This window comes from Podarcis erhardii (assembly GCF_964252035.2).
Source record: "Podarcis erhardii genome assembly, chromosome: 9".
In the NCBI taxonomy this organism is placed as follows: Eukaryota; Metazoa; Chordata; class Lepidosauria; order Squamata; family Lacertidae; genus Podarcis; species Podarcis erhardii.
Genome location: NC_138512.1, coordinates 7,642,982 through 7,667,724, shown reverse-complemented (window position 1 = coordinate 7,667,724; position 24,743 = coordinate 7,642,982). Strand labels below are relative to the sequence as shown.

At 48.4% G+C, this 24,743-nt stretch overlaps 1 protein-coding gene across 3 annotated transcripts in view; it reads left to right on the top strand.

Annotated features, from left to right (window-relative positions):
• The first annotated feature begins 39 nt into the window (after window positions 1–39).
• The window catches only part of PML (PML nuclear body scaffold), a 281,106-nt gene continuing 256,402 nt past the window's right edge, over window positions 40–24,743 (top strand). The window contains exons 1-9 of one of the 3 annotated variants that reach the window (XM_081876349.1): window positions 40–142; window positions 2,778–3,247; window positions 5,165–5,542; window positions 6,916–7,124; window positions 9,543–9,598; window positions 10,091–10,174; window positions 11,170–11,461; window positions 12,853–12,905; window positions 18,534–19,084. In XM_081876349.1, the coding sequence (XP_081732475.1) occupies window positions 2,781–3,247; window positions 5,165–5,542; window positions 6,916–7,124; window positions 9,543–9,598; window positions 10,091–10,174; window positions 11,170–11,461; window positions 12,853–12,905; window positions 18,534–18,536 (1,542 nt within the window). In that variant the 5' untranslated portion in view covers window positions 40–142; window positions 2,778–2,780 and the 3' untranslated portion in view covers window positions 18,537–19,084. Of the gene's footprint in view, window positions 176–2,777; window positions 3,248–5,164; window positions 5,543–6,915; window positions 7,125–9,542; window positions 9,599–10,090; window positions 10,175–11,169; window positions 11,462–12,852; window positions 12,906–18,533; window positions 19,085–24,743 lie in introns of those variants that run through there. The other 2 variants (XM_081876348.1, XM_081876350.1) reach the window with 2 other exon arrangements.

The following is a 24,743-nucleotide window of genomic DNA, read 5'->3' as shown; positions in this document are numbered from 1 at the left end:
TGCCCTCCTTTCCCGGCAGCCCCGCGCTGCTTCCTCCGCCGCCTCCTCGCAGGGACAAAGCGAAAGTGAACCCAGACGCCTCGCAGCCGCCGCCGCCATCCCCAGACGCGGTTGCTGCTCCGCGATCCGGACACCGCTGCAGGTCGCGCCTTTCAGCTGAGTTCCTTTGAATTGCGTGCGTGGCTGTGTTTTATTTATGCATTAACTTTGTTTTATTTGTGCATTAACTTTGTTTTATTTATGCATTAACTTTGTTTTATTTATGCATTAACTTTTATTTATGCATTGCGTCGATACGCCACGTCTTGGCTCTCCGGGGAGCGCAAGGGGGCGTGCACGGTCCCCCCCCAGCCCCCATTTCACCCCCACAACAACCGTGTGAGGTCGGTTGCACTGAAAGAAGGAGGAGGGACTGGCTCCCAAGGTCAGCCAGGGAGCTACATGGCGGGGGGAGGGGGAAGGATTTGAACCCTAGAATCGTAGAGGCGGGAGGGGCCCTGAGGGTCATCTAGTCCAACCCCCTGTGATGTCCTGATCTCTCCGACCCTCTAGATTCCTTTCCCTCCTCCGAAGAATGGGGGGGGGGGCTTGGCTTGGCTGAATCTGCGGGGCCTCCTATAATGCCAAAGAGCCTTGTGTGAGGGGGGGGGGCTCTGTGCCTGGAGATGGGGGGCGGGGGGGGGGAGTGGATCTTGCCCGCTGTGCCAGCCCCTCCCATGCACACACACTTTATCTGCTTTTTCTGGACGCAACAGCCTCTTAATGTGCAGCTGGGTGACACCTCCTATAGATGGGGGGGGGAGGGACCTTTGGGCACCCAGGTGCTGTTGGACTACAGTTCCCATCGGCCCTGCCAGTGTGGACAAAGGTCAGGAACGAGGGAATCCTCCAAAAGCAGGGGTCAGCAAACTTTTTCAGCAGGGGGCCAGTCCACTGTCCCTCAGACCTTGTGGGGGGGGGGCGGACTATATTTTGGGGAGGAGAAATGAACGAATTCCTGTGCCCCACAAATAACCAGAGATGCATTTTAAATAAAAGGGCACATTCGACTCACGTAAAAACACGCTGATTCCCAGACCGCCCGCGATCCGGATTTAGAAGGCGATTGGGCCAGATCCAGCCCCCGGGCCTTAGTTTGCCTACCCATGTCCAAAAGGTTCCGAAAAGGGCCGCCAAAATGACCAGGGGGTCAGAGTGCCGCCCTAGTGAACGCTGTGGCTCATCTCCTGCTTGCAGGTTCCCACAGGCAACTGTTCAGACGCTAAAAGAACAGGATGTTGAACTAAATGGCCTCATCCAGCAGCCTCTTTCCCTGCTCTTAGGAATTGTCATACACGTATCTGCCTCTCTTCAAGTGACGGAGTGCCGGACTTCAGTTACTCTGAATTGTGGTATGCCAAAACCCTTTCCCACACTTGAGCCCCCCCCCCCTGCCCGGACGTCTGCCCCACAGGACGGCCCTGAGTGTAATGTATAGTGCAACTTCCTAGGTTCTGGGGGCTGTGGCCCTCCCAGTGTTCTTGGACTACTCTGTGCACGCCCACCATTCCCAAGGGAAATGGAGGCCGACAAGATCTGGAGGGCCACAGCTTCCTGGTCTGTATTCCTATATCAGTCCATCAATCTTGTTTGTCAGTTCTTTCGTTTCCTCCTCCTCTTCCAGTTCATTAGAAATGCAGCTGTATTAATATCCCACTTTTCCAGGTTCCATTCAGATTGCACACAGAGCCTATCCTTTTTCATCTGCGCCTCCACTCCTGGTTTCCCTTTTGTTTTTCCAAAATCGAAGCTCCAGTATTTGGCAGCTCTGTTCCTTCAAGCCTTTGCACACCAATTGGCAACTCTGCCATTGCGTTCTGTCTTCTTAAAAGCCATCCATAGTTCCATAGTTTAACTGCGCTGCCTTAAGAAGGAGTGCCCAGAATCTTCCAACATTGAGCTTTGTCCACAAGATCCAGTCTGATGACAGAGGGAGAAAAATCTTTCTCGGTCACTGTGCATCGTTTTATAAACTCCCATCACATCGCCTCTTACTTGGCTGTGAGCCACCCTGTTGGTGCAGCCGAGATAGAGTACTAGTCCATGTTGACAGATTCCCTGGTTTGTGTATATATGTGTGTGTGTGTGAGAGAGAGAGAGAGAGAGAGAGAAAGAGAAAGAGAGAGAGAGAGAAGCGATTCTGAACCCTAACCCTTTCTTCTGCTGGGTGACCTGGGGCTAGTCACACTTCTTGAAGTCTCTCAGCCCCACTCCCCTCATTCCCAGAGACAGACCAGATTCTTTGAGTTGTAAATTTAGCCTGATAACCTTTTCATGCTGAATCTAAGTCAGAAACAACCCTTTGTCAAAACTACTAATCAGTTAGGAGCTCTCTTCCTGCAGATGAAGGAGATAACCCAGTTCACACTTTTAAGGACAGAAAGTCTGTAATTAAACCCAGATACGCATTCCCAGCATTCTACAGCTTTTGGCTCTCCCATAATGTTCTTTTTCCTGCATGAGCCAAAGTTTTAACCTGCTAAGATTTCCCAATATCACTGCAGCAGTAGTCTTGTAATCTGGGGCACCGGGTTCTTATCTCTGCTCCTCCACATGCAGCTGCTGGGTAACCTTGGGCTAGTCACACCCACTCACCTCAGAGTGTTTGTTGTGGGGGAGGAAGGGAAAAGGAGAATGTTAGCTGCTTGGAGACTCCTTCGGGTCTCAAATCCAAACTCCTCCTCCTCCTCCTCCTCCTTCTTCATCCTCTCCTCATTAAAAAAAAATTTTTTTTGCAGGAGATGGAGGAGGAATTTGAGTTCTTGCTGTGCGGGAGGTGCCAGAGAGAGGCCCCGAATCCCAAGCTCCTGGCCTGCCTTCACACCGTCTGCCTGGAGTGCCTGGACGAGAACAAGCCCGTGGGCCAGTGTCCCGTCTGCCGGTTTTCCTTCGCGCGCGCCAGCGGGGTCCCCTTCCAAGATAACGTCCTCTTTGCAAGCCTCCAGGCCAAGCTGAACACCTACCGGAAGATCGCCGGTGACAGGGATTTGGTGTGCGATAACTGCAAAGATGCGGCCGATTTCTGGTGCTCTGAGTGCTCTGAGTTCCTCTGCCTGAAATGCTATAAGTCTCACCAGTGGTACTTGAAGCAGAAGAGCCACGAGACCCAGAAACTGGCCGATCTGAAGAAGGATACTGCCCAGAGCTTCCTGGAGGGGGCAAAGAAGTCCACCAACCTTTTATGTTCGGAGCACACCCAGGTTATAAGGTAATGCTACTGGGGGGGGGGGATGCATAGTTTGCAGGAAGCTACCAGGCCACTATGAGCCAGTGTGGTGTAGTGGTTAAGAGCGGTGGACTCATAATCTGGTGAGCTGGGTTTGATTCCCCGCTCCTCCATATGCAGCTGCTGGGTGACCTTGGGCTAGTCACACTTCTCTGAAGGGATGCGGGTGGCGCTGTGGGTTAAACCACAGAGCCTAGGGCTTGCCGATCAGAAGGTCAGTGGTTCGAATCCCCATGACGGGTGAGTTCCCGTTGCTCTGTCCCAGCTCCTGCCAACCTAGCAGTTCGAAAGCACGTCAAGTGCAAGTAGATAAATGTAGATAAATAGGTTCCGCTCTGGCGGGAAGGTAAACGGCATTTCCGTGCACTGCTCTGGTTTGCCACAAGCTGCTTAGTCATGCTGGCCACATGACCCGGAAGCTGTACGCCGGCTCCCTCAGCCAATAAAGCGAGATGAGCGCCGCAACCCCAGAGTGGGTCACGACTGGACCTTTACCAGGCCACTGCCTGTGAAGGGGGAGAGGGGAATGCAGGCAGTCATCTGGGCTGTGCCCCACTCATACGGCACATGTGCAACTTCATTTTGCATTGCCAGCCACCTGGGACCCCACGATGAGCAGGCGAGGCCTGGGTGGGGAACAGGAGAAGAGGGCCTTCTTGGTGGTGGCTTCTCCCAGGCAACTTTGGAACACCTTCCCCGGAGAAGCCAGACTGGTGCCTTCATTGTGGGCCTTCCGCTGGCAGCTGGATACCTTTTTTACTCCAACAGGCCTTTGGGAATGGACTGCTTTTTAAGGAAAGGGCTTTTAATAGCGCTGTGCTGTTTTCATTATCTGTATTTTAATAGCTTTGCTTTTTATACGGTTTTCATTTTTCAAGAGTTGAATCACTTTTTAACATTACCTTTCTGTTTTTTGTCCATGCTTGTTCTAAGTTTCTTGAGCTGCCTTGAATCCTACTTGTGGGGGGAAGGCACAATATTATGATTGTTGTTATTACCAACAGTAAATTGATGTTTACAGTTTAAATGCAGTGCTTACAGTTAATACTTACGTTTTAATTAGTACTTACATTTAAATGCACTCTAATGCTTACAGTTTAAATGCAATTTTTTTCAAGCATGTTGTTTTTAAATCTGGAAAAAATTGGATGGAATAGACCTGTGGTCCAAGTACATGGAAAACTGATACAGTGGTACCTCGGGTTAAGTACTTAATTCGTTCCGGAGGTCCGTTCTTAACCTGAAACTGTTCTTAACCTGAAGCACCACTTTAGCTAATGGAGCCTCCTGCTGCCGTCGCGCCGCCGGAGCACGATTTCTGTTCTCATCCTGAAGCAAAGGTCTTAACCCGAGGTACTATTTTTGGGTTAGCAGAGTCTGTAACCTGAAGCGTATGTAACCCGAGGTACCACTGTATTGGGGAGAAATAGGCTGATCTGTCCCTCCATAACTTTCCACTTCCTACCCCTTCTGTTTTCATTTTCCTTTCTTCCCAGTGTTCTCCCTCCTTCCCCTTCCATAGAGAAAAATCTATCATCTATCTATCATCTATCTATCTATCTATCATCTATCATCTCTATCTATCTATCTATCTATCTATTATTACACTTATACCTGTTCTCCAGGGAATTCTGCTCAGTGAGGGAGGTGAGCCTCAGAGATGTTGACAGGACCAAGACCGCCCAGGGGGCTTCGTAGCTGAGTGGGGATTTAAACTTGGGTCTCCTAAGTCCTAGGCCAGCACTCTAACCGCTGTGCCACACTACCTTCCTGTTTAAGACCCTAAGGAAAGCCGCCTGGATCAAGCCAATGGCCCATCCACTGTAGTCCAGCCTCTTTTTCTTGCCACGGCCATTCATTCATTCATTCATTCCTTGAACATTGTATTTACGTCGACAGCATCTACTGCCGTGGCTGCCGCAAGCCCCTGTGCTGCTCCTGCGCTCTGCTCGACGGCGAGCACTACAACGCCAAGCTGTACTGCGACATCCGCACGGAAATCGAAGGCAGGAAGGAGGAGCTGGGCAAGATAAAGGCGGAGCTTGCCGAGAAGAGGAGGAGCTACGAGAAGACGTACAGCACCGTCCACGAACGGCTGCAGCAGCTGGAGAAGGTGCGCAAGGAGACACGAGAGGAGATCCAGGAGAAGGTGGAGGAGATGGTCCAGTGGATCCAGAATAAGGGGGAGGAGCTCCTGGCGAAGGTGGACAGCCAGCTCCACCAGGAGCGCGAGGACGTGCAGAGGAAGCTGCAGTGCGCCGAGCGCATCGTCAAGAGGTTTGCTTCGTCTTTATTTGGTTTGATGTTTGTGCAGCCCGTTTGTCTCTTACGTGGGGTTTTGGGTCCAAGGATTCTGCATATGCACACAAATGCCTATGCCCAGGTCATTGGAGCTGCCAATTTTCTACTAGGCCAAGTTCAAGGTGATATTCTCAGTATATAAAGCCCTTTTTTATTTTATGTTTTTATTAAGAATTCCCCTCCCCCCAAAAAGAGAAAAAAGAAACTTCTCTCAGTGACTCTCTCTGGTTTCTCGAGACACAATTTTATCTGCATGTTGTAAAATTGTAAAGATCCTTAATTTATCTATCTATATATTACTGATGAAGAGTTTGTGAATGTTTATTCAGAACCTGCCAAGGAGTCCAGTTCATTTTGTTGTTTTTTCAAATACTTCGTAAAAGGTTCCCATTCATCTTTAAGGTTACAGTTATCCTTGTAACACATGTTTGTGTGTCAATTTTGCCAATTCCGCACAGTCCATCAGTTTTTCTTGCCACAGCTCTTTAGTCGGGATTTCCTCATTCTTCCATCCTTGTTCTATTAAGACCTTTGCCGCCGTTGTCACATACATGAAAATGTTTTTTAGTTTATTTGGCAGGTCTTCCCACAATCCCTAACAAGGAAGCTTCAGGCTTTTTCACAAATTTTAAATGGAACATTTTCTTCAACTCATCTTATATCATTTACCAATTTTTTTAAAATTTTGCTACAATCCCACCACATATGATACAGTATATAAAGCCCTTAAAGACTTGAGACCAGTTGGCCCACAACATCTGCTTACCTGACGTACGTCCACTCCACCGTGCCAATTGACGGAATGAGCCCTGTTACAGATGCCCATAATCTCCATTCCGCCTTTGTAAGGACTCGGTCATTTAGTGTGACGTCATGTACACTTTGGAACTCCCTGCCTAGTGAGACAAGCAGGTGTCTTCACTGTATTCCTTTCTGGGCCTGCTGAAAACATTCTTGTTTAGACCAGCCTACCTAGATGCTTTAAAAAGTTGAGGTAATTTTAATCTGTTTTAGTATTTTAACTTTTTGTGAGTTTTAAAGCATTTTAAAGTTTTTATTTTATTGTTTTCTCTGTAAACCGCTTTGGGGGGTGTTTTCTATTTTTTGTTTACCAATCAAGAGGTTTATAAATGTTATAAAATAAGTAATAATAATTTAAGAAACCGCAAAACAGTGCCATCGATACGAATGTTAAAACACGATAGCATTTAACTGAAGCAATGCACAGCAACAAATTGATCCGAGCAACCAAGACAGTTCCGTAAAGCGGTAATGATTCAGTGAGAAACTCGGCCAGGTGGGTAGGGTAGAAATAATAAATGATTATTGAATGATTATAACCACGGCAGGTTGGAGTCTGGCGAGCGGCTGGTGGAGAAGATGAACCTCTTTGCTTCGGACCAGGAGGTGTTGGACATGGCCCCCTTCGTCAAGGAGTCCTTGGACGATCTCCGCAGGGAGAAGGTGCTGGCCGTGGGTTTCCGGGTCCAGGCGGATAACATCTCGGAGGTCAGAGGCGAACTCCAGGCCCTGTTTAACAGGGTGAGAGGCTGCGAAGGTGAGACACTTCCTGCAATCCTGCTCTCTTCGCCCCTCCCTTGCCAGGGGGCCCTGCTGGCTTCTTTGGCAGGAAAAAGGGTTGGGCTTCAGTTGCTGTAATTCTCTGTTGCCCTGTTCCGCTGGTTGTGAGAATGAATGTGTATCGCAGGGCACCTTTGGCCATTGAACCTTGACCCCATGGACCAGAGCACGCCAGGCACTCCTGTCTTCCACTGCCTCCTGCAGTTTGGTCAAACTCATGCTGGTAGCTTCGAGAACACTGTCCAACCATCTCGTCCTCTGTCCCAACATCAGGGTCTTTTCCAGGGAGTCTTCTTATGAGGTGGCCAAAGTATTGGAGCCTCAGCTTCAGGATCTGTCCGTCCAGTGAGCACTCAGGGCTGATTTCCTTCAGAATGGATAGGTTTGATCTTCTTGCAGTCTGGCTACTGTAGTTTAAGGATTCTGGCTACTGTAGTTTAAGGGCTGGTGGGGATGGGAAGTTAGGGAAGGGTAAACTGCAGCGCCCGGAATCAGGTTTGCTTTAGAAACGCTGCACTGTAGCTTTAGGGTGAACCCCTTTGTTGTTGTTTATTCGTTTAGTCATGTCCGACTCTTCGTGACCCCATGGACCAGGCACTCCTGTCTTCCACTGCCTCCTGCCGTTTAGTCAAACTCATGTTGGTAGCTTCAAGAACACTGTCCAACCATCTCGTCCTCTGTTGTCCCCTTCTCCTTGTGCCCTCCATCTTTCCCAACATCAGGGTCTTTTCCAGGGAGTCTTCTCATGAGGTGGCCAAAGTCTTGGAGCCTCAGCTTCAGGATCTGTTCTTCCAGTGAGCACTCAGGGCTGATTTCCTTCAGAATGGATAGGTTTGATCTTCTTGCAGTCCATAGGACTCTCAAGAGTCTCCTCCAGCACCATAATTCAAAAGCATGAACCTTGGTTAGTCTTGTCCATTAACGTCAATGGGTCTACTATGAATAGGACTAGCACTGAATGTACCAGAAGGGGATAAAGCTATCGATGGCTGCTAGCCATAGGGACTCTTTTGTGCCCCCACCATCAGAGGCGCCATTCCTCTGCATGTCAGTAGCTGCAGAGGCACAAGGGGGCGGAAGAGGGCTCTTGTACTTGAATCCTGCTTGCAGCCTTCCTGGAGACGTCCTACTAGCTGCTGTGCAACCAGGATGCAGGACTAGGTGGGCCACTGGCCTGATTCAGCAGGCTGTCCTATGGTCCTTAGGGCTAGCGGTCAAGGATGGTGAGAGCTGGACTCCAGCTGCTGCTGGAAGATTACAAGTTTTCCACCCTGGACCTGTGGTCCTCCTTTGCTGACTTGAGCTCTGTGCAAAGATAGATACATATTTTTTGCTCCATAAGACTCACTTTTTCCCTCCTAAAAAGTAAGGGGAAATGTGTGTGCGTCTTATGGAGCGAATGCAGGCTGCGCAGCTATCCCAGAAGCCAGAACAGCAAGAGGGATTGCTGCTTTCACTGCGCAGCGATCCCTCTTGCTGTTCTGGCTTCTGAGATTCAGAATATTTTTTTTCTTGTTTTCCTCCTCCAAAACCTAGGTGTGTCTTGTGGTCTGGTGCATCTTATAGAGCGAAAAATACGGTAGATAAACTTTATTCGCATTAGCCAACAGCCATAGCAACATAAAACAAGCAATAGATACAATTAAAAAGTCAACAATGGGTAAAAAGGACAATCAGATGACCAAGATTATCGTTCAGATAGTGGCCCTTAATCTCACTGCACCCTCGATAAACCTAGCAATAATAATAATTTATTATTTATACCCCGCCCATCTGGCTGGGCTTCCCCAGCCACTCTGGGCGGCTTCCAAAAAAATATTAAAATACTATTAATACATCAAACATTAAAAGCTTCCCTAAACAGGGCTGCCTTCAGATAGCAAGCTTTGCTGTTGTCTGATCATTTTGATCTGATAAAAGAAAGAACAATGTGGCCGCAGATGCGCAGCCTGGGATGATAAGTAAGCGTGGGGCGATGATCTCATTCCTCAGATCTTTATAAAGGGGGCAGGACAGGAGAACATGAGCCGCTGTTTCCAGATTGCCATCTCCATAGGGGCAGAGCCGTTTCTCAGTTGGAATCTTTTGGTATCTGCCCTCAAGTACAGAAGAGGGCATCACATTCCATCTGGCCAGTGTGAAGGCACCTCTGTATTTTGGGATAGTTAATTTATACAGTAAATTTATACAGTAAGAGCTGTTCGACAGTGGAATTTGCTGCCAAGGAGTGTGGTGGAGTCTCCTTCTCTGGAGGTCTTTAGGCAGAGGCTTGACAACCATATGTCAGGAGTGCTCTGATGGTGTTTCCTGCTTGGCAGGGGGTTGGACTCGATGGCCCTTGTGGTCTCTTCCAACTCTATGATTCTATGACTCTGCCCTCTTTCCTTTCTTGCAGATGCTGTCAGCTGCCTGCCTTCTGTTTCTCGGCCAGTTACCCCAGTGGTCTGTTCGGTAAGCTATGATATGAAACGTGGAAGTGGACGCAGAGAAACAGGGAGCTGAGAGGGGAACAAAATGTAGAAAGTACCAAGACAGTGGAAATTAGCGGTGGCCGTTCATGAAACAGTTGCTGTTGAGAACACAGATATCATGGCACTGGTAACATGTGGTGGGATAAAAAATAAATAAAATCATTCCCTGAGTTCAGTGCACAAGCAATAGGACTGAACCTCTTGATGTATTATAATTTAGCAGTTTCATATTGCTGCAAATTTCTTTTGTTCTGGTATGAACACTTTAAGGACACATCTTTTGAAAATTAAACAGAAAAATGTAAGGTTAGTTGGTATGTGAGGTCACAGTTTGCCCGGGAGAACGATGTGCTTGTTAGTTTTTTTGAAGCACAGGATCAGCCTGTTTCCTTGGTCTCCAAGGTTCACTGTCAGTCGCCCTCTAAGTGTTACAGCGCTTTAAAAATTCTGCCTTTGTCACTTTTGCGTACAGAAAGGTCTTCATAATGAGAAAAGCCAGCCAAGGACCCAGGCGCCCACGTACACCCTCAGTCTCAGAAAGACACCTCATGGATTTGTAAGTTCTCTGCTGCTCATAACAGTTTTGTGTCTTCTGTTCTTTTGATTCTTCTCTCTCTTCCCTGACAGGCTGTCCCAGCTCCTTCTGAGCTGATGGGCGCTGTACTTTCAGCCAAGGGAAGATTCATAAAGTTGTAGAGCTGGAAGGAGACCCCCAAGAGACTTTTAGCCCACCCCTCTGCAATGCAGGAATCACAGCTAAAGGATCCCTGAATTGTGAATTACTATTATTATTAAGAATGATTTCCCTCGTTGCCATTACTAACAGCCCCAAAGTGTGGTATCAGGGTGTTAAAGGTAAAGGTAAAGGTACCCCTGACCATTAGGTCCAGTTGCGGACGACTCTGGGGTTGCGGCGCTCATCTCGCTTTACTGGCCAAGGGAGCCGGTGTACAATTTCCGGGTCATGTGGCCAGCATGACTAAGCCGCTTCTGGTGAACCAGAGCAGTGCACGGAAACGCTGTTTACCTTCCCGCCGGAGCGGTACCTATTTATCTACTTGCACTTTGATGTGCTTTCGAACTGCTAGGTTGGCAGGTGCAGGGACCGAGCAATTTGAACCGCCAACCTTCTGATCGACAAGTCCTAGGCTCTGTGGTTTAACCCACAGCGCCACCTGTGTGTTACTTCATGTCATTTACAAAGCAAGCAAACATTATATAATAAAAGATAATGGTTACACACCAATACCAATTGAGGCATCCATATTTCCCTGTGGACGAGGGTATGGAGGGTATCTTTAAGTCAAGTATCTTAAATCTGAAGCTCAAGAAATAAAATCCCACCAGGCGTCATAAGAAGTGTTTTGGAAACACACAGCTCGTCTGCCGTTTTTTCCGCAGTCGCCCAAGCGCACAACTTCTTACGTTGCACAAATGCAGATTTTCTGAGGTTCTCCAATGGATTTACTATTGATAATAATTTATTATCGATTTATTGGGAATAAAAATAGCTGGTCTCGTTTTTAAATTTGTGTTACACTTGCTTTTTAGGTCTCCTCGATCAGCTGCCCAGTGAAACGGCTGATGGGACAGACGGAAAAGTCCATTCAGGCTTCTCCCAAGGTGATGAAGCTGGAAGACCACTACCATGAGGACGGGCAGAGCTCCAAGATGCATGTCCACTACCATGACGACGGGCAGAACTCCGAGATGCATGTCCAGGATGTTGGGCTGAGTTCCTGGTCCCCTTCCCCCCGCGAGTCGACCCCAGAGAGGGAGCAGTGTGGGGCGGTCAACTCGGTGGAGCTCTTGGAGAATTCTGTGCATGAGATCTGTGAATCGGGTAACGTCCCATCTTGCCCTGCCTCCTCTGCTCACCAGATGCCCCTTGTGAGAAGGGAGTTCTTGTTATTAAGTATACCAAGAAAAAAGCACACCAAGAACTCGGGCCAATGTAAGTTTCAATGGTGGGAGTGGTCCCTACTCACAAATCAATAATCAATTTTAACAAAAATGGATCCATTCAAGAGTATGTATTCTGACAAGGATTACAAAGTCAAATAGAGATTACAAACTCAAACTCATAAAGCTATGTATAACACAATAATTCGTTACAGAATTAGGGATAAGAGTTTATGAGTAGAGACAAGTTCATGTTAGTCCATAGTCAGATTCGATGAGAAATGTAGAAAATAACAGGATACATTTATCTGAAAGTCTTCAAACTTACACGAACCTTTAAAAATTAGCTGATGAAGGTGTATACATTGAAACAGGGCCCTGTCCTGGTTTCTGATCCATAATTGACTTCTGACTTCTGCTCAGTGAATGAAATTAAGACCTTCACGTCGAATCTGACTATGGACTAACATGAACTTATCTCTACTCATAAACTCTTAGCCCTAATTCTGTAATGAATTATTGTGTTATACATATCTTTATGAGTTTGAGCTTGTAATCTCTGTTAGAGCTTGTAATATCTATTTGAGTTTGTAATCCTTGTCAGAATATATACTTTTGAATGGATTAGTTTTTATTACTATTGACTATTGATTTGTGAGTAGGGATCACTCCCACTATGGAAACTTACTGTATTTTTCGCCCTATAGGACGCACTTTTCCCCCTCCAAAAATGCAGGGGAAATGTGTGTGCATCCTATGGGGCGAATGCAGGCTTTCGCTGAAGCTTGAAGAGCGAGAGAGGTCACTGCGCACCGACCCCTCTCGCTCTCCAGGCTTCAGGAAGATATCAGCAAGCCTGGGGAGCCCGCGGGAGTTCCCGCAGGGCTCCCTAAGCTGCGGATAGCAGCCTGCTGCCCGGAGTGTGGGGCGCGCCGAAGCAGAGCGCCCCACGCTTCAGGCAGATATCCGCACCCTGCTTGCGCGGGGCGCGCCGAAGCAGAGCGTCCCGCGCTTCGGGCAGATATCCGCGGCTGGGGGGGGGGAATAATTCCCCCCCTTTATTTCCCCCCCCAAAAACTAGGTGCGTCCTATTGGCTGGTGCGTCCTATAGGGCAAAAATACGGTACATTTGGCCTGAGTTCTTGGTGTGCCTTTTTCCTTGTGGGAAGGGAGCAAGCAGGCCCCTCGAGCACAAGAGCAGCTCTCTCGGCTCCTGCTGTCTCCAGCAAGTGGGGGGGGGCAGAGCAGAGCCCCGCTGGCTAGGAGGGAGTTCCACGGTTTGTGCACTCTGAAGTGTGGGTGACACATTGTTTGTCCTCCATCTGCTTGCAGAGGTCGCCAGCATCCTGATCAGCAGCTCCGAGGACACCGAAGACGACATGATGGTGAGTACAGTGGTACCTCGCAAGACGAATGCCTCGGAAGACAAAAAACTCGCAAGACGAAAGAGTTTTTCGCTTTTTGAGTTGCTTCGTAAGACGAATTTCCCTATGGGCTTGCTTCGCAAGACGAAACGTCTTGCGAGTTTGTTTCCTTTTTCTTAAAGCCGTTAATACTGTACCAAGTTTGAAGCGGGACCCGGGCTGGCAGGGAGCGAGCGAGGGAGCGACCTACCTTTTCTAGAGGGATCCTCTTCTGGAGAGGGTACAGAGGAGGCAGGTGGGCTGGGATCCAGCGGATCTGGCTGGGTCTCTGCGCTGCCTCTGCCTCTGCCTCTCTCTCTCTCTCCCCCTCCCCACGTGGCTGCTCCATTTTGCCCTAACTGCGCGAAGGCAGGAGGAGGGGGACCAAGGAGGAGGAGGAGGAGGCATCCACTGTGCTTGGGCTGCCGCGAAGGCGCCTTTACGGGGGTGGGAAGAAGCCGGGAGCAGCTGCCGAGACTGTGGGGAGCCCGGCGGCGTGGCGCAAGGTAATGGGGGAGCAAGGGAGAGTCCGCGCCGGGCGCTTCGTGCGTCCGCCCTCGGTTCCTGGACTTGAACTTCCTTTGGCACCTCGTGGAGAGAGAGGGAGAGGAGCGGGCTGGGGCTTTGATGTGGGACGCGGTTTGGCGGAGCGAAGACGCGGCAAGGCTTGGCGACAGAGAAAGGGGGGCTGTTTTCGTGGAGAGGTGGGAGGGGGTGTCTTTGCCTCTTCCCGGCAACACATCCTCCAGGCTGGGGAAACTCCTCCTGCTGAGGAGCGACCCGCTTTGTGCTTTGCCCGCTATCCCATTATAAAAGGAGTACTGTACTGTAATAATGTTCATAATACAGTACCGGGGTGCATCCATGCTTCGCAAGACGAAAAAATCCGCAAGACGAAGAAACTCGCAGAATGGATTAATTTCGTCTTGCGAGGCACCACTGTAGGCCAGAGACCCCACCGCAGGCTCCGTGGAAAGGAAAGCTGCAGCCTGCACATTGCAAGAGGTCCCATGACTCCCGGGGTGACAGGAGTTAGAGGAGGCGAGGGGGATCGGCGGCAAAGCGGAGCGGGGCACAGGTCTTCTCTGCAGGGTTCCAGATAGGCAGCTATGCCCTCTCCCAGGCTACTCCAGTCCATCGTCAGTTTTTGGGTCCCCCTCCTTCCCTGGACACTCAGCATTGCATTCCCCACCCCAATTCCTTCAAAACTTGAGGTTCCTTCAAGCCTGCTGATTTCTCCCATGCCCTTTGTCCATTGAGGGTCCGTTGATGGCTACAGAATGATGGGAACGACATAAAGATGTCCATCCAGCCTCTCCTTAAAAGCCTCCCATAAGGTAGAAGAGCCCACCACCTTCCAAGGTCATAGAATCATTCATCATCATCATCATTTATTACCCGCCCATCTGGCTGAGTTTCCCCAGCCACTCTGGGCGGCTCCCAATCGAGTGTTAAAAACAATACAGCATTAAATATTAAAAACTTCCCTAAACAGGACTGCCTTTTTAAAAATAGGATAGCTGCTTATTTCCTTGACATCTGGTGGGAGGGCGTTCCACAGGGCGGGCACCACCACCGAGAAAGCTCTCTGTCTAGTTCCCTGTAACCTCACTTCTCTCAATGAGGGAACCGCCAGAAGGCCTTCGGTGCTGGACCTCAGTGTCCGGGCTGAACAATGGGGGTGGAGTTACAGATAGGTAGCCGTGTTGGTCTGCCATGGTCAAAACAAAATAAAAAAATTCCTTCCAGTAGCACCTTAAAGACCAACTGAGTTAGTTCTAGGTATGAGCTTTCGTGTGCATGCACACTTCTTCAGGGTGGAGACGCTCCTTCAGGTATACAGGACTGAGGCCATTTAGGGCTTTCAAGGTCAGCACCAACACTTTGAATTGTGCTCGGAAACGTACTGGGAGCCAATGCAGATCTCTCAGGACTGGGGTTATGTGGTCTTGGCGGCTGCTCCCAGTCACCAGTCTAGCTGCCGCATTCTGGATTAATTGCAGTTTCCGGGTCACCTTTAAAGGTAGCTCCATGTAGAGCACATTGCAGTAGTCCAAGCAGGAGATAGCTAGAGCATGCACCACTCTGGCGAGACAGTCTGCGGGCAGGTAGGGTGTCAGCCTGCGTACCAGGTGGGCACAGAATTAGCCTGCGCCTCCATGGACAGCTGTGAGTCCAAAATGACTCCCAGGCTGCGCACCTGGTCCTTCAGGGGCACAGTTACCCTATTCAGGACCAGGGAGTCCTCCATACCTGCCCGCCCCCTGTCCCCCCAAAACAGTACTTCTGTCTTGTCAGGATTCAACCTCAATCTGTTAGCCGCCATCCATCCTCCTACCGCCTCCAGGCACTCATTCATTAAATTTCTATACTGCCCTTCATCCGAGTATCACAGGGTGGTTTATAATATAAAAATATATGCCATAGTAGCAAACAAAAGCATCACGCCCCCCCCCCCCCGGTTTAAAAGGCCATACATTGTTTAGTTACCCAAAGGCCTGAGAAAAGAGTAATGTTTTTGCCTGGCCCCTAAAGAGTTGGCGGAGGCACCCAAGGAAGGGCCTCAGGAGAGGGTTGCAGGGTTCAGTTCACATGGGGAGAGGCGGTCCTTGAGGTCTTGCGGTAATAGACTAGTGGCAGGGACCCTGAGGGTCATCTAGTCCAGCCCCCTGCAATGCAGGGAGTGAGTTTGCTGGTGCTGCTAGGATGATGTTGCTGTCTCTCCCAGGCTCCTGTCCTCCAGATCTGGTAGGACTCCAGTGTCCATCATCTCTAGCCATTGGCCACGCTGCCAGGGAGCTGGAAGGCAGCAGACTGGGCCAGACTGGCAGCTGGGGCTCCTAAGAAGTGGAAAGGGGGGGGGTAAGAGGAGATGGAAAAGAAGCATTTGGTTGCAGAGAGGGCCCCCCCCCCTTCACTGAGTGAAGCATCGTGTCAGGCCGGTCCTTGAGAGCACAGTGGAAAGGGGATCCATGTTGGAGCTTGTGAGAGCTCACCCACCATCACAAATCTGGGGTTTAAGTGCTGTTTTGAGCCCATGTTTGGTTATGGAGAGGGGAGGGGGTCTTCGGGTTGAGGATTTGGCCATAACACCTACAGACATTCCTCTCAGTATGCATTTCTTAGTACAGAAAGTATTGATTTGGTGTGTAGACATCTTTCCTACTCTAATTAATTCAAGAGGGTTCTCTGGAAGCTTCTCTGTGTGAAAGAAACAAGCAGACGGTTCGTGGTGTTTGGGTTATTCCTTCAGAGCAGCTGAGTACAGCTGGCTTAAACTGATTCTGTTATCTCCTTCTGTCAAGGTCATGCTGACTATAAGAGGCCAGAAGGAGCCTGGGTTTTGCTTTCTCTCTCCTCTCTTTTCTTCTGGCGTTCTGTATGCTCAGTGTTAAGGTTGAGTCTTACTATAAGTTATTGTAAGTTTAAGTTAAGTCTGCTGCAACTGGATTTCTTATGGACAGTGCCAATCTTGAATGTATTAGATTTGTGACCATTATGCTCATTTGCCTTACGTAGCAGTAAAGCTCTGCTGGATGAAATACAATGGCCTATGGTCTATTGTTTGGGGATCCTGCAACGTGTTTTAACTTTTTACTCTGCTAACTATACGTTGGGTTCTGCTTTGGATCATAAGGGTAGAATTCCATGACAATTCCTTCATTTCATTGTCCATTTCTTACAAATTCTTGTTTGCACCTTATATTGTTATCCTTATTTAAAAGGTAAAGGGACCCCTGACCATTAGGTCCAGTCGTGGCCGACTCTGGGGTTGCGGCACTCATCTCACTTTATTGGCCAAGGGAGCTGGCGTACAGCTTCTGGGTCATGTGGCCAGCATGACTAAGCCGCTTCTGGTGAATCAGAGCAGCGCACGGAAACACCGTTTACCTTCCCACCGGAGCGGTACCTATTTATCAACTTGCACTTTGACGTGCTTTTGAACTGCTAGGTTGGCAGGAGCAGGGACTGAGCAACGGGAGCTCACCCCGTCGCGGGGATTCAGACCGCCGACCTTCTGATCGGCAAGTCCTAGGCTCTGTGGTTTAACCCACAGCACCACCCGCATCCTTATTTAGTTGCTAGTTAAAGAATATATTCCTAGTGAGAAATGAATAACAGCTTATCTTTCTTTGTTTCCCGAGTTCTAACTTTATCTTACCATCTTTGGCGATCACTCGTAGCCGAGTAAGATTGTCTTCCATGAACACGGTTTTAACAATGAGTCCGTAAATGACTTTGGAGGCCAATTCTGGACCCACACGTCCTTCCACAGTGGAGACATTGGTTCCTGGGCGGGAGTTGATGGTGTGGATTTGCCAAGCGTGCCTTCCTCTTAGCACCTTTCTCCCTTACTTTCTGAGTTCGAGTGTCTTCAAAGTCCATGACACCTTTGGTAAAGGCTGTTCTCCAACTGGAGTGCTCGCAGTCAAGTGTTTCCCTGTTGTCGGAGTTTATACTACATTTTTTTAGATTTACCTTGAGACAGTCTTTAAACCTCTTTTGTTGACCACCAGCATTACGCTTTCCATTTTTAAGTTTGGAATAGAGTAGTTGCTTTGGAAGATGATAATCGGGCATCCGCACAACATGACCAGTCCAACGAAGTTGATGTTGAAGAATCATTGCTTCAACACTGGTGATCTTTGCTTCTTCCAGTACACTGGCATTAGTTTGCCTGTCTTCCCAAGTGATGTGTAAAAATTTTCAGAGATGCCGTTGATGGAATCTTTCGAGGAGTTGGAGATGGCTTTTGTAAGTGGTCCATGTTTCACAAGTATACAGTAAGGTTGGTAGTAAAATAGATTTGTAAACAAGCATTTGGGTTTCCCTGCGAATGTCCCAGTCCTCAAACACTCTGCTCTTCAATTGGGAGAAAGCCACACTCGCAGAGCTCAGGCGATGCTGGATTTCGGCATCAATGTCTAACTTTATCTTACCATAATCAGTGTAGGAAACATTCTTTATATTACCATGCTGACCTTTACATATAAAGACTTAGGAAATCATAGAACCACACAATTGTAGAGGTGGAAGGGACCTCAAGAGTAATCTAGTCCAACCTCCTTCAGTGCAGGAATAACAACCAAACTATCCCTGGCCATCCAGCCTCTGTTCAAAAATGTCCAAGGAAAGAGGGTCTTGTCAATTTCTTCCAGGATTGCTCCTTCGTTCATTGAAGGATATATTTTACATCCAAGTTTATGCCCTCCCTACTGATGCCATGAGCTACAGTAACAAGCCATAGAAAAAGTTTCGAACTCCCCACCTATGGATATCAAGCAGGTGTCTTCAACAGTATTTCTGTCCATGCCTGCTAAAAACATTCGTGCCTATACAAACCTACCCAGGTGCTTAGAAATACTGGGCAGAATTTTAACCTGTTTTAGTCTTTTATCTTTTTGTATGTTTTAAAGTATTGCTGCATTTTCATATTGTCTCACTTTATCGTTTTGTAAACCGCTTCAAGGTTTTCCCCCACGATCAAGCCGTGCACAAATTTTATGAAAGAAAGAAATTAAAACCAAAAGTTCAGATTGGCACCTGCCATTACACCGCTGCACTTGGTCTGCTGGACGAAAACATTGACTATGGTCTGTTTCCTTTCAGTGATTGACCACCACTGCTGGAATGTCTGCCCGAGGTCTGAGGGGGGTGTCGACAGCAGCAGGGCAGAGGTGCCTTTTCCAAAGCTGACCTCGAAACCCGAGCCGTGACATCGCTTGCCAAGATGCCCACATCTCTCTTCCGCTGGCCGATTCTGCAGAGAACGTCTTGACCCTGAGGCTGCCCACTCCTCATTCCTGCCCGGGCAGCACAAGTGCCTTTAGGTGATACTGTTGCTGTGGCAATACCTTATGAGTACTTAACATCTACCTGGAGCAACAGCTGATCACAGGCAGATCACAGGCAGCAGTCTTCTGAGAAGGAACATGTGTTTCCCTGGTCAGCAGTGAATTTCACCTTCAGCCCCCATTGGTGGGCCAAGGCACCGCCCATCAATTCTCCCCAATGGTTTGCCACCCCTCTCCTTTTATCTGGCAAGGGCTGGTGGCAGTCTTAAGGCAGCTGAGATTTGGCCTGTGCCATCCCTTCTGTCCAATTATTAGCTTAGGAACTTTGTAAGGAACTATTGTCATGAAGGGACACGGGTGGTGCTGTGGGTGAAACCTCAGTGCCTAGGACTTGCTGATCGAAAGGTCGGCGGTTTGAATCCCCGCGGCGGGGTGAGCTCCCGTCTTTCGGTCCCAGCTCCTGCCCACCTAGCAGTTCGAAAGTACCTTTAAGTGCAAGTAGATAAATAGGTACCGCTTTATAGTGGGAAGGTAAACGGCGTTTCCGTGTGCTGCGCTGGTGCTGGCTCGCCAGAGCAGCTTTGTCACGCTGGCCACGTGACCCGGAAGTGTCTCTGGACAGCGCTGGCCCCCGGCCTCTTAAGTGAGATGGGCGCACAACCCTAGAGTCGGACACGACTGGCCCGTACGGGCAGGGGTACCTTTACCTTTACCTTTTATTGTCATGAAACATGTTCAATGCAGAAAGCTGACTGTTTGCTACATGCACCCCCTCGGTTAATTTACCTCCTGCCATGGGAACAGATGCACCCAGGAGGCTTGAAAAAATCAAGGAGGGTTGGCAAAACTGAACGTTATGCTCAATTTTTTTTATGGGGGACTAGAAATTCAGGAGCGCAGTGCTGGGTCAAAGCAAAGGCCCAGCCTGTCTTCCAGCCAGATGCCTAGAAGAAGCGGGAGATCAATAGCCCCACCTGGATTCTGACTCATTTCAGAAATTCACTGCTGCCAGCTGGTGCCTTAGAGGGCATTAACAGAGAATTAGGCACATTTACTTCATTTCTGGATTGCTACCCATGACAAAACATCCCAAAGAGATTAACTGCAGAAATAGATTTTTAAAAAATAGTTACAGTCATACCTCTAGTTGTGTTAGGTTTACGTTGCGTTTTTTCTGGTTACGAACACGGCATACCCGGAAGTGTTTACTTCCGGTTTCACCGATCTGCGCAGGAGCGATCTGCGCGCTTTGCGCATGTGCAGGAGCGGTTTGCAAACTTCGTGCATGCGCAGGAGTGCTCTTATCACGTCATGCGCAGAAGCGGCGCTCTACTTACGGACTTTTCAGGGTGCAAGTGGCACCCTGGAATGGATCGCATCCGTAAGTAGAGGTGCCACTGTACAAATCCAATGCAGGTACAGACTGGGACATGGATCCCCACTTAAAAGACTGGAGGGAGCAAAAAGGCAAATGAAGCAGTGACTGTGAGCAATGAGGATGTCTTAATGTTGGCCTTTGGGCATGACACTCTCTACTGGTTGTTGGGGAGAAATCTAGAAGACGAGGGCTATTCCCTCCACGTCTTGCTTGTGGGCTTCCCATTTGAGGCATCCGGTTGGCCACTGTGAGAACAGGAGTCATGGGCCTCGTCCAGCAGCCAGGCTCCTTTGACACACTCAATTTATTTTATGGCGCCTCCAGCCTGGTGGGGTGGGCTTGCTTTTGCTTTTCTTCTGCAGCAACTCCTTGACGCAGTATCAGTGCAATATTGCGGATTGTCCCCGGATCAGTCCGCTTCATTAGTTGTTCTGAGACGCTTTCCCTGCATTGCCACATTATTGCTTTCTGGATGGAAACTCCTGCCCTGTAGCACAGCGAAGGAGGGGCGTTAGAAAAACCCTGCAAGATCAGTGGTATGAAAGGTTAGCAGGATTTCAGCAGGAAGTTGTGGGATCTGCACTGATTGGAAATTTGAGCTTAAGTTTCAGTCATGTCTGTTGCTGGTTGATTTCACTTTTTTAAAAAACCCACACGATATATTGATTTTCCAAAGATACAGTGGTGCCTCGCAAGACAAAATTAATCCGTTCCGCGAGTCTCTTCGTCTAGCGGTTTTTTCGTCTTGCGAAGCACGGCTATTAGTGGCTATTAGCGGCTTTAAGAAGAAGGAAAAAAACTCGTAAGAACTCGCAAGACGTTTCGTCTTGCGAAGCAGGCCAATAGGGAAATTCGTCTTGCGGAACGACTCAAAAAACGGAAAACTCTTCCGGCTAGCGAGTTTTTCGTCTTGCGAGGCATTCGTCTTGCGGGGCACCACTGTAATGCACACAAAAATAAAAGCAACAACACTACAAAAGAAGTAATGGACTTCCCTCTAGTCCCTTCCTTGGTTCTGTTACTTATCAGTGTAGCGCATATCTTTTGTCCAGTTTGAAACCTGTTTAAATTTCTTACTATCCATTCATAACAAAATTACATGTAATTTTAAAACCCTGCTAATGTATTAACCTGTGTACAATGCTTCTCTATATATGCAATAAACATTTTCCATTCTTCTTTAAATTCATGTATGTCTCTTCCTCTTAGTTTCATTGTCAATTTTGCCATTTAAGCATCTTCCATTGTTTTAACTGCTGAGTTGCTGAGGTCTGTCACGCAACTGCGCTAACTCTGCGGATCCCTAAGTGTGCCAGTGCCAGTTGGCATCAGTCGCTGTGGTGTTTGGGCATGTGTCTCTGCCAGGGTCCTACTCGAGTGTAGGCTGAACTCCTGACAGGGGGTGCTGTAGAGGGGGTGCCCCATGTCAGGCTGCAGATGAGCAGGAATGGGACAAATTCATGGTGGATCAAGCTATCGGCAACTAGCAGGATTCACATAATGGGCATCTGGTTGGCCCCTGTGAGAAGAGGATGCTGGGCTAGATGGGCCACTGATTCAGAGAGCCAGTGTGGTGTAGTGGTTAAGAGTGGTAGTCTCGTAATCTGGTGAACTGGGTTCGCTTCCCTGCTCCTCCACATGCAGCTGCTGGGTGACCTTGGGCCAGTCACACTTCTCTGAAGTCTCTCAGCCCCACTCACCTCACAGAGTGTTTGTTGTGGGGGAGGAAGGGAAAGGAGAATGTTAGCCGCTTTGAGACTCCGGGAAGTGATAAAGCAGGATATCAAATCCAAACTCTTCTTTTTCTTCAGCAGCAGGTCTGTTCTTGAGTTCTTATGTTTGAATGATTTTAAACCAGGCATAGGCAACCTCCGGCCCTCCAGATGTTCTGGACTACAATTCCCATCATCCACGACCACTGGTCCTGTTAGCTAGGGATCATGGGAGTTGTAGGCCAAAACATCTGGATGGCCGAAGGTTGCCTATGCCTGGTTTAAACCATGAACAGACTCTGCTCTTTTCCGGTACAGTGGTACCTCAGGCTAAATACTTAATTCGTTCTGGAGGTCCGTTCATAACCTGAAACTGTTCTTAACCTGAGGTACCACTTTAGCTAATGGGGCCTCCTGCTGCCGGAGCCCGATTTCTGTTCTCATCCTGAAGCAAAGTTCTTAACCTGAAGCACTATTTCTGGGTTAGAGTCTGTAACCTGAAGCGTATGTAACCTGAGGTACCACTGTACTTCTTTCTTTTTCTTGTATTAAATATTTGAAAACTCCTATTCAAAAGAGTAGAGAAGGCACAAGGAGAAGGGGGCGACAGAGGACAAGATGGTTGGATAGTGTTTTCGAGGTTACCAGCATGAGTTTGACCAAACTGCGGGAGGCAGTGGAGGACAGAGGTGCCTGGCGTTCTCTGGTCCATGGGGTCACGAAGAGTCGGACACGACTAAACAACAACAACAAATTCAAATGAGACTTCTTCATGTCAGGCAGCAGGTGTCGCCCTTGGACAATAATGAAAGTCGCTCTACTTGCTGCAGCAAAGGCACAATTCAAAGAACTGTACTGGCTTTGTGAATACTCCATGTCCTGACAATGGTGTGTGGAAACGAGTACCCACGTCCCACGAGAAAAAAAAACTTGAAGCTTACAACCCTCCCTTATTTATTATTTCATTTATATCCCACCTTTTTCTCCAAGTGGGTTCTCCCCCTCATTTAATCCCTGCAACAACCCTGTGAGGTAGGTCAGGCTAAGGGACAGTGACCGACTCTCCAGGTCGCCCAGTGAGCTTCAAGGCCGAGGGGGGATTGCAGCCCCGGTCTCCTGGGTCACATTCTGACACTGCAACCTCCACGCCGCAGTGCCTTTGAAGGATGCTCAGCCAAAGGCACCTTCAGAGCTTCCCACTTAATGGAGCAGACGAGGACATTAGAGGCCTGGCCAGAGGATATGGACCCATTCCTCAGATGCCTGAACAAGGCTAGCATTGGATTGGTCAATGTGATTCCTGCATTGCAGGGGGTTGGTCTAGATGGCCCTTGGGACCCCTCCACCTGAAATTCTATGAATGTGATAGCATTGCTGGACTGAAATTGCCAGGGGGCACTGAGCCCATTGTGCAAAGCTGCTTGTTGCCCCCACCCCTTGGGCAGGGACATGCTGTCTGTTACGGCCAGCACAATCTGCAAACCTTACCTTCAACTCCCCACCCCCTGCTTTTGAAATAAAAAGCCTAAGATCAATTGCCAACTGGGGGTGTGACTTGGACGGGGGCCCAGGCCACAGACCCACCTGACATGAGTTCAGCCATGATGCATCCCCACTCTGCCTGCCTGGTCTTTTTTTCCCTTTCAATTTTTAAATTGATTTTCCAGATTTATAACAAACATAAACAACAACAAAAACGTTACAATATAATAAACAAACATACATACAAACATTTAGCCTATTATAATCTCACTTATGTTACCATTGATAGATGACTTCCTCAAATCCCTCTAGCTGAGTTTCCATGAATCATTGTACCTGTTTTCCAATACTAATTTCTAATAAAATTAACCTAATCAATTAACACCTTTCTTATCATATTGACATATATCCATAATGTTATGCAATTTAAAACATTTAACTCCTAAGCCAAGTACACAAATAGTACTACTTATATTTTTACTAAATAATCCTTAAATTTCTTCCCTTCTTCTTGGTACTCCTCCTCCTTCTGTTCGCGGATTCTTCCGGTCAGGTCGGCCAGCTCCCAAAAGTCCATCATCTTCATCTGCCATTCCTCCACTGTTGGTATTTCTTGTAATTTCCAATATTCGGCTAACAAAATTATTGCTGCAGTTGTGGCATGCAAAAACAGTCTAACATCTTTCTTGGGCAATTCCAAACCTGTTATTCCAAGTAGAAAGGCTTCTGGTTTTTTATTAAAAGTATATTTCAACATCTTTTTCAACTCATTATCAATCTTTTCCCAGAAGTCTTTCACCTTGGGACACACCCACCACATATGGAAAAAGGCAACACAAACCAGCTGCTCTGACCCACTTAGCTTGCAAGTCTGTTGTTCTTAGAGAAAACTAATTTTGCAACCTTGCAGACTTTGGCTAGTAGTTTCCTGCTATTGTCAAAAGTACTGTGCTCCAGAGGGAGGCAGTCAAGGCAGCAAGCAAATTTCAGAGGAGCCAAGCACCCAACGCCTAGCTGGAGACCGACCTTCGGTCCAGTAACCGGGGTAGGACTTGACTGAAATCAAAGCAGTTTGGGACAAGGAGGGAGAGAGAGCTAAGGAACAGTCACTCCCCAGCCCAGGGGTAGGCAACCTAAGGCCCGGGGGCCGCATGCGGCCCAATCGCCTTCTCAGTCGGGCCCACGAATGGTCTGGGAATCAGCATGTTTTTACATGAGTAGAATGTGCCCTTTTATTTAAAATGCATCTCTGGGTTATTTGTGGGGCACAGGAATTTGTCCCCCCCCCCAAATATAGCCCAGCCCCCCACAAGGTCTGAGGGACAGTGGACCAGCCCCCTGCTGAAAAAGTTTGCTGACCCCAGCCCCAGTCCATCGCCTTCCCCTCTTTCAGTTTCCCTTGTCCTGGCCTCCTGTGTTGAAATATCTGGGTGAGCGGAGACGGCTTGCAGAG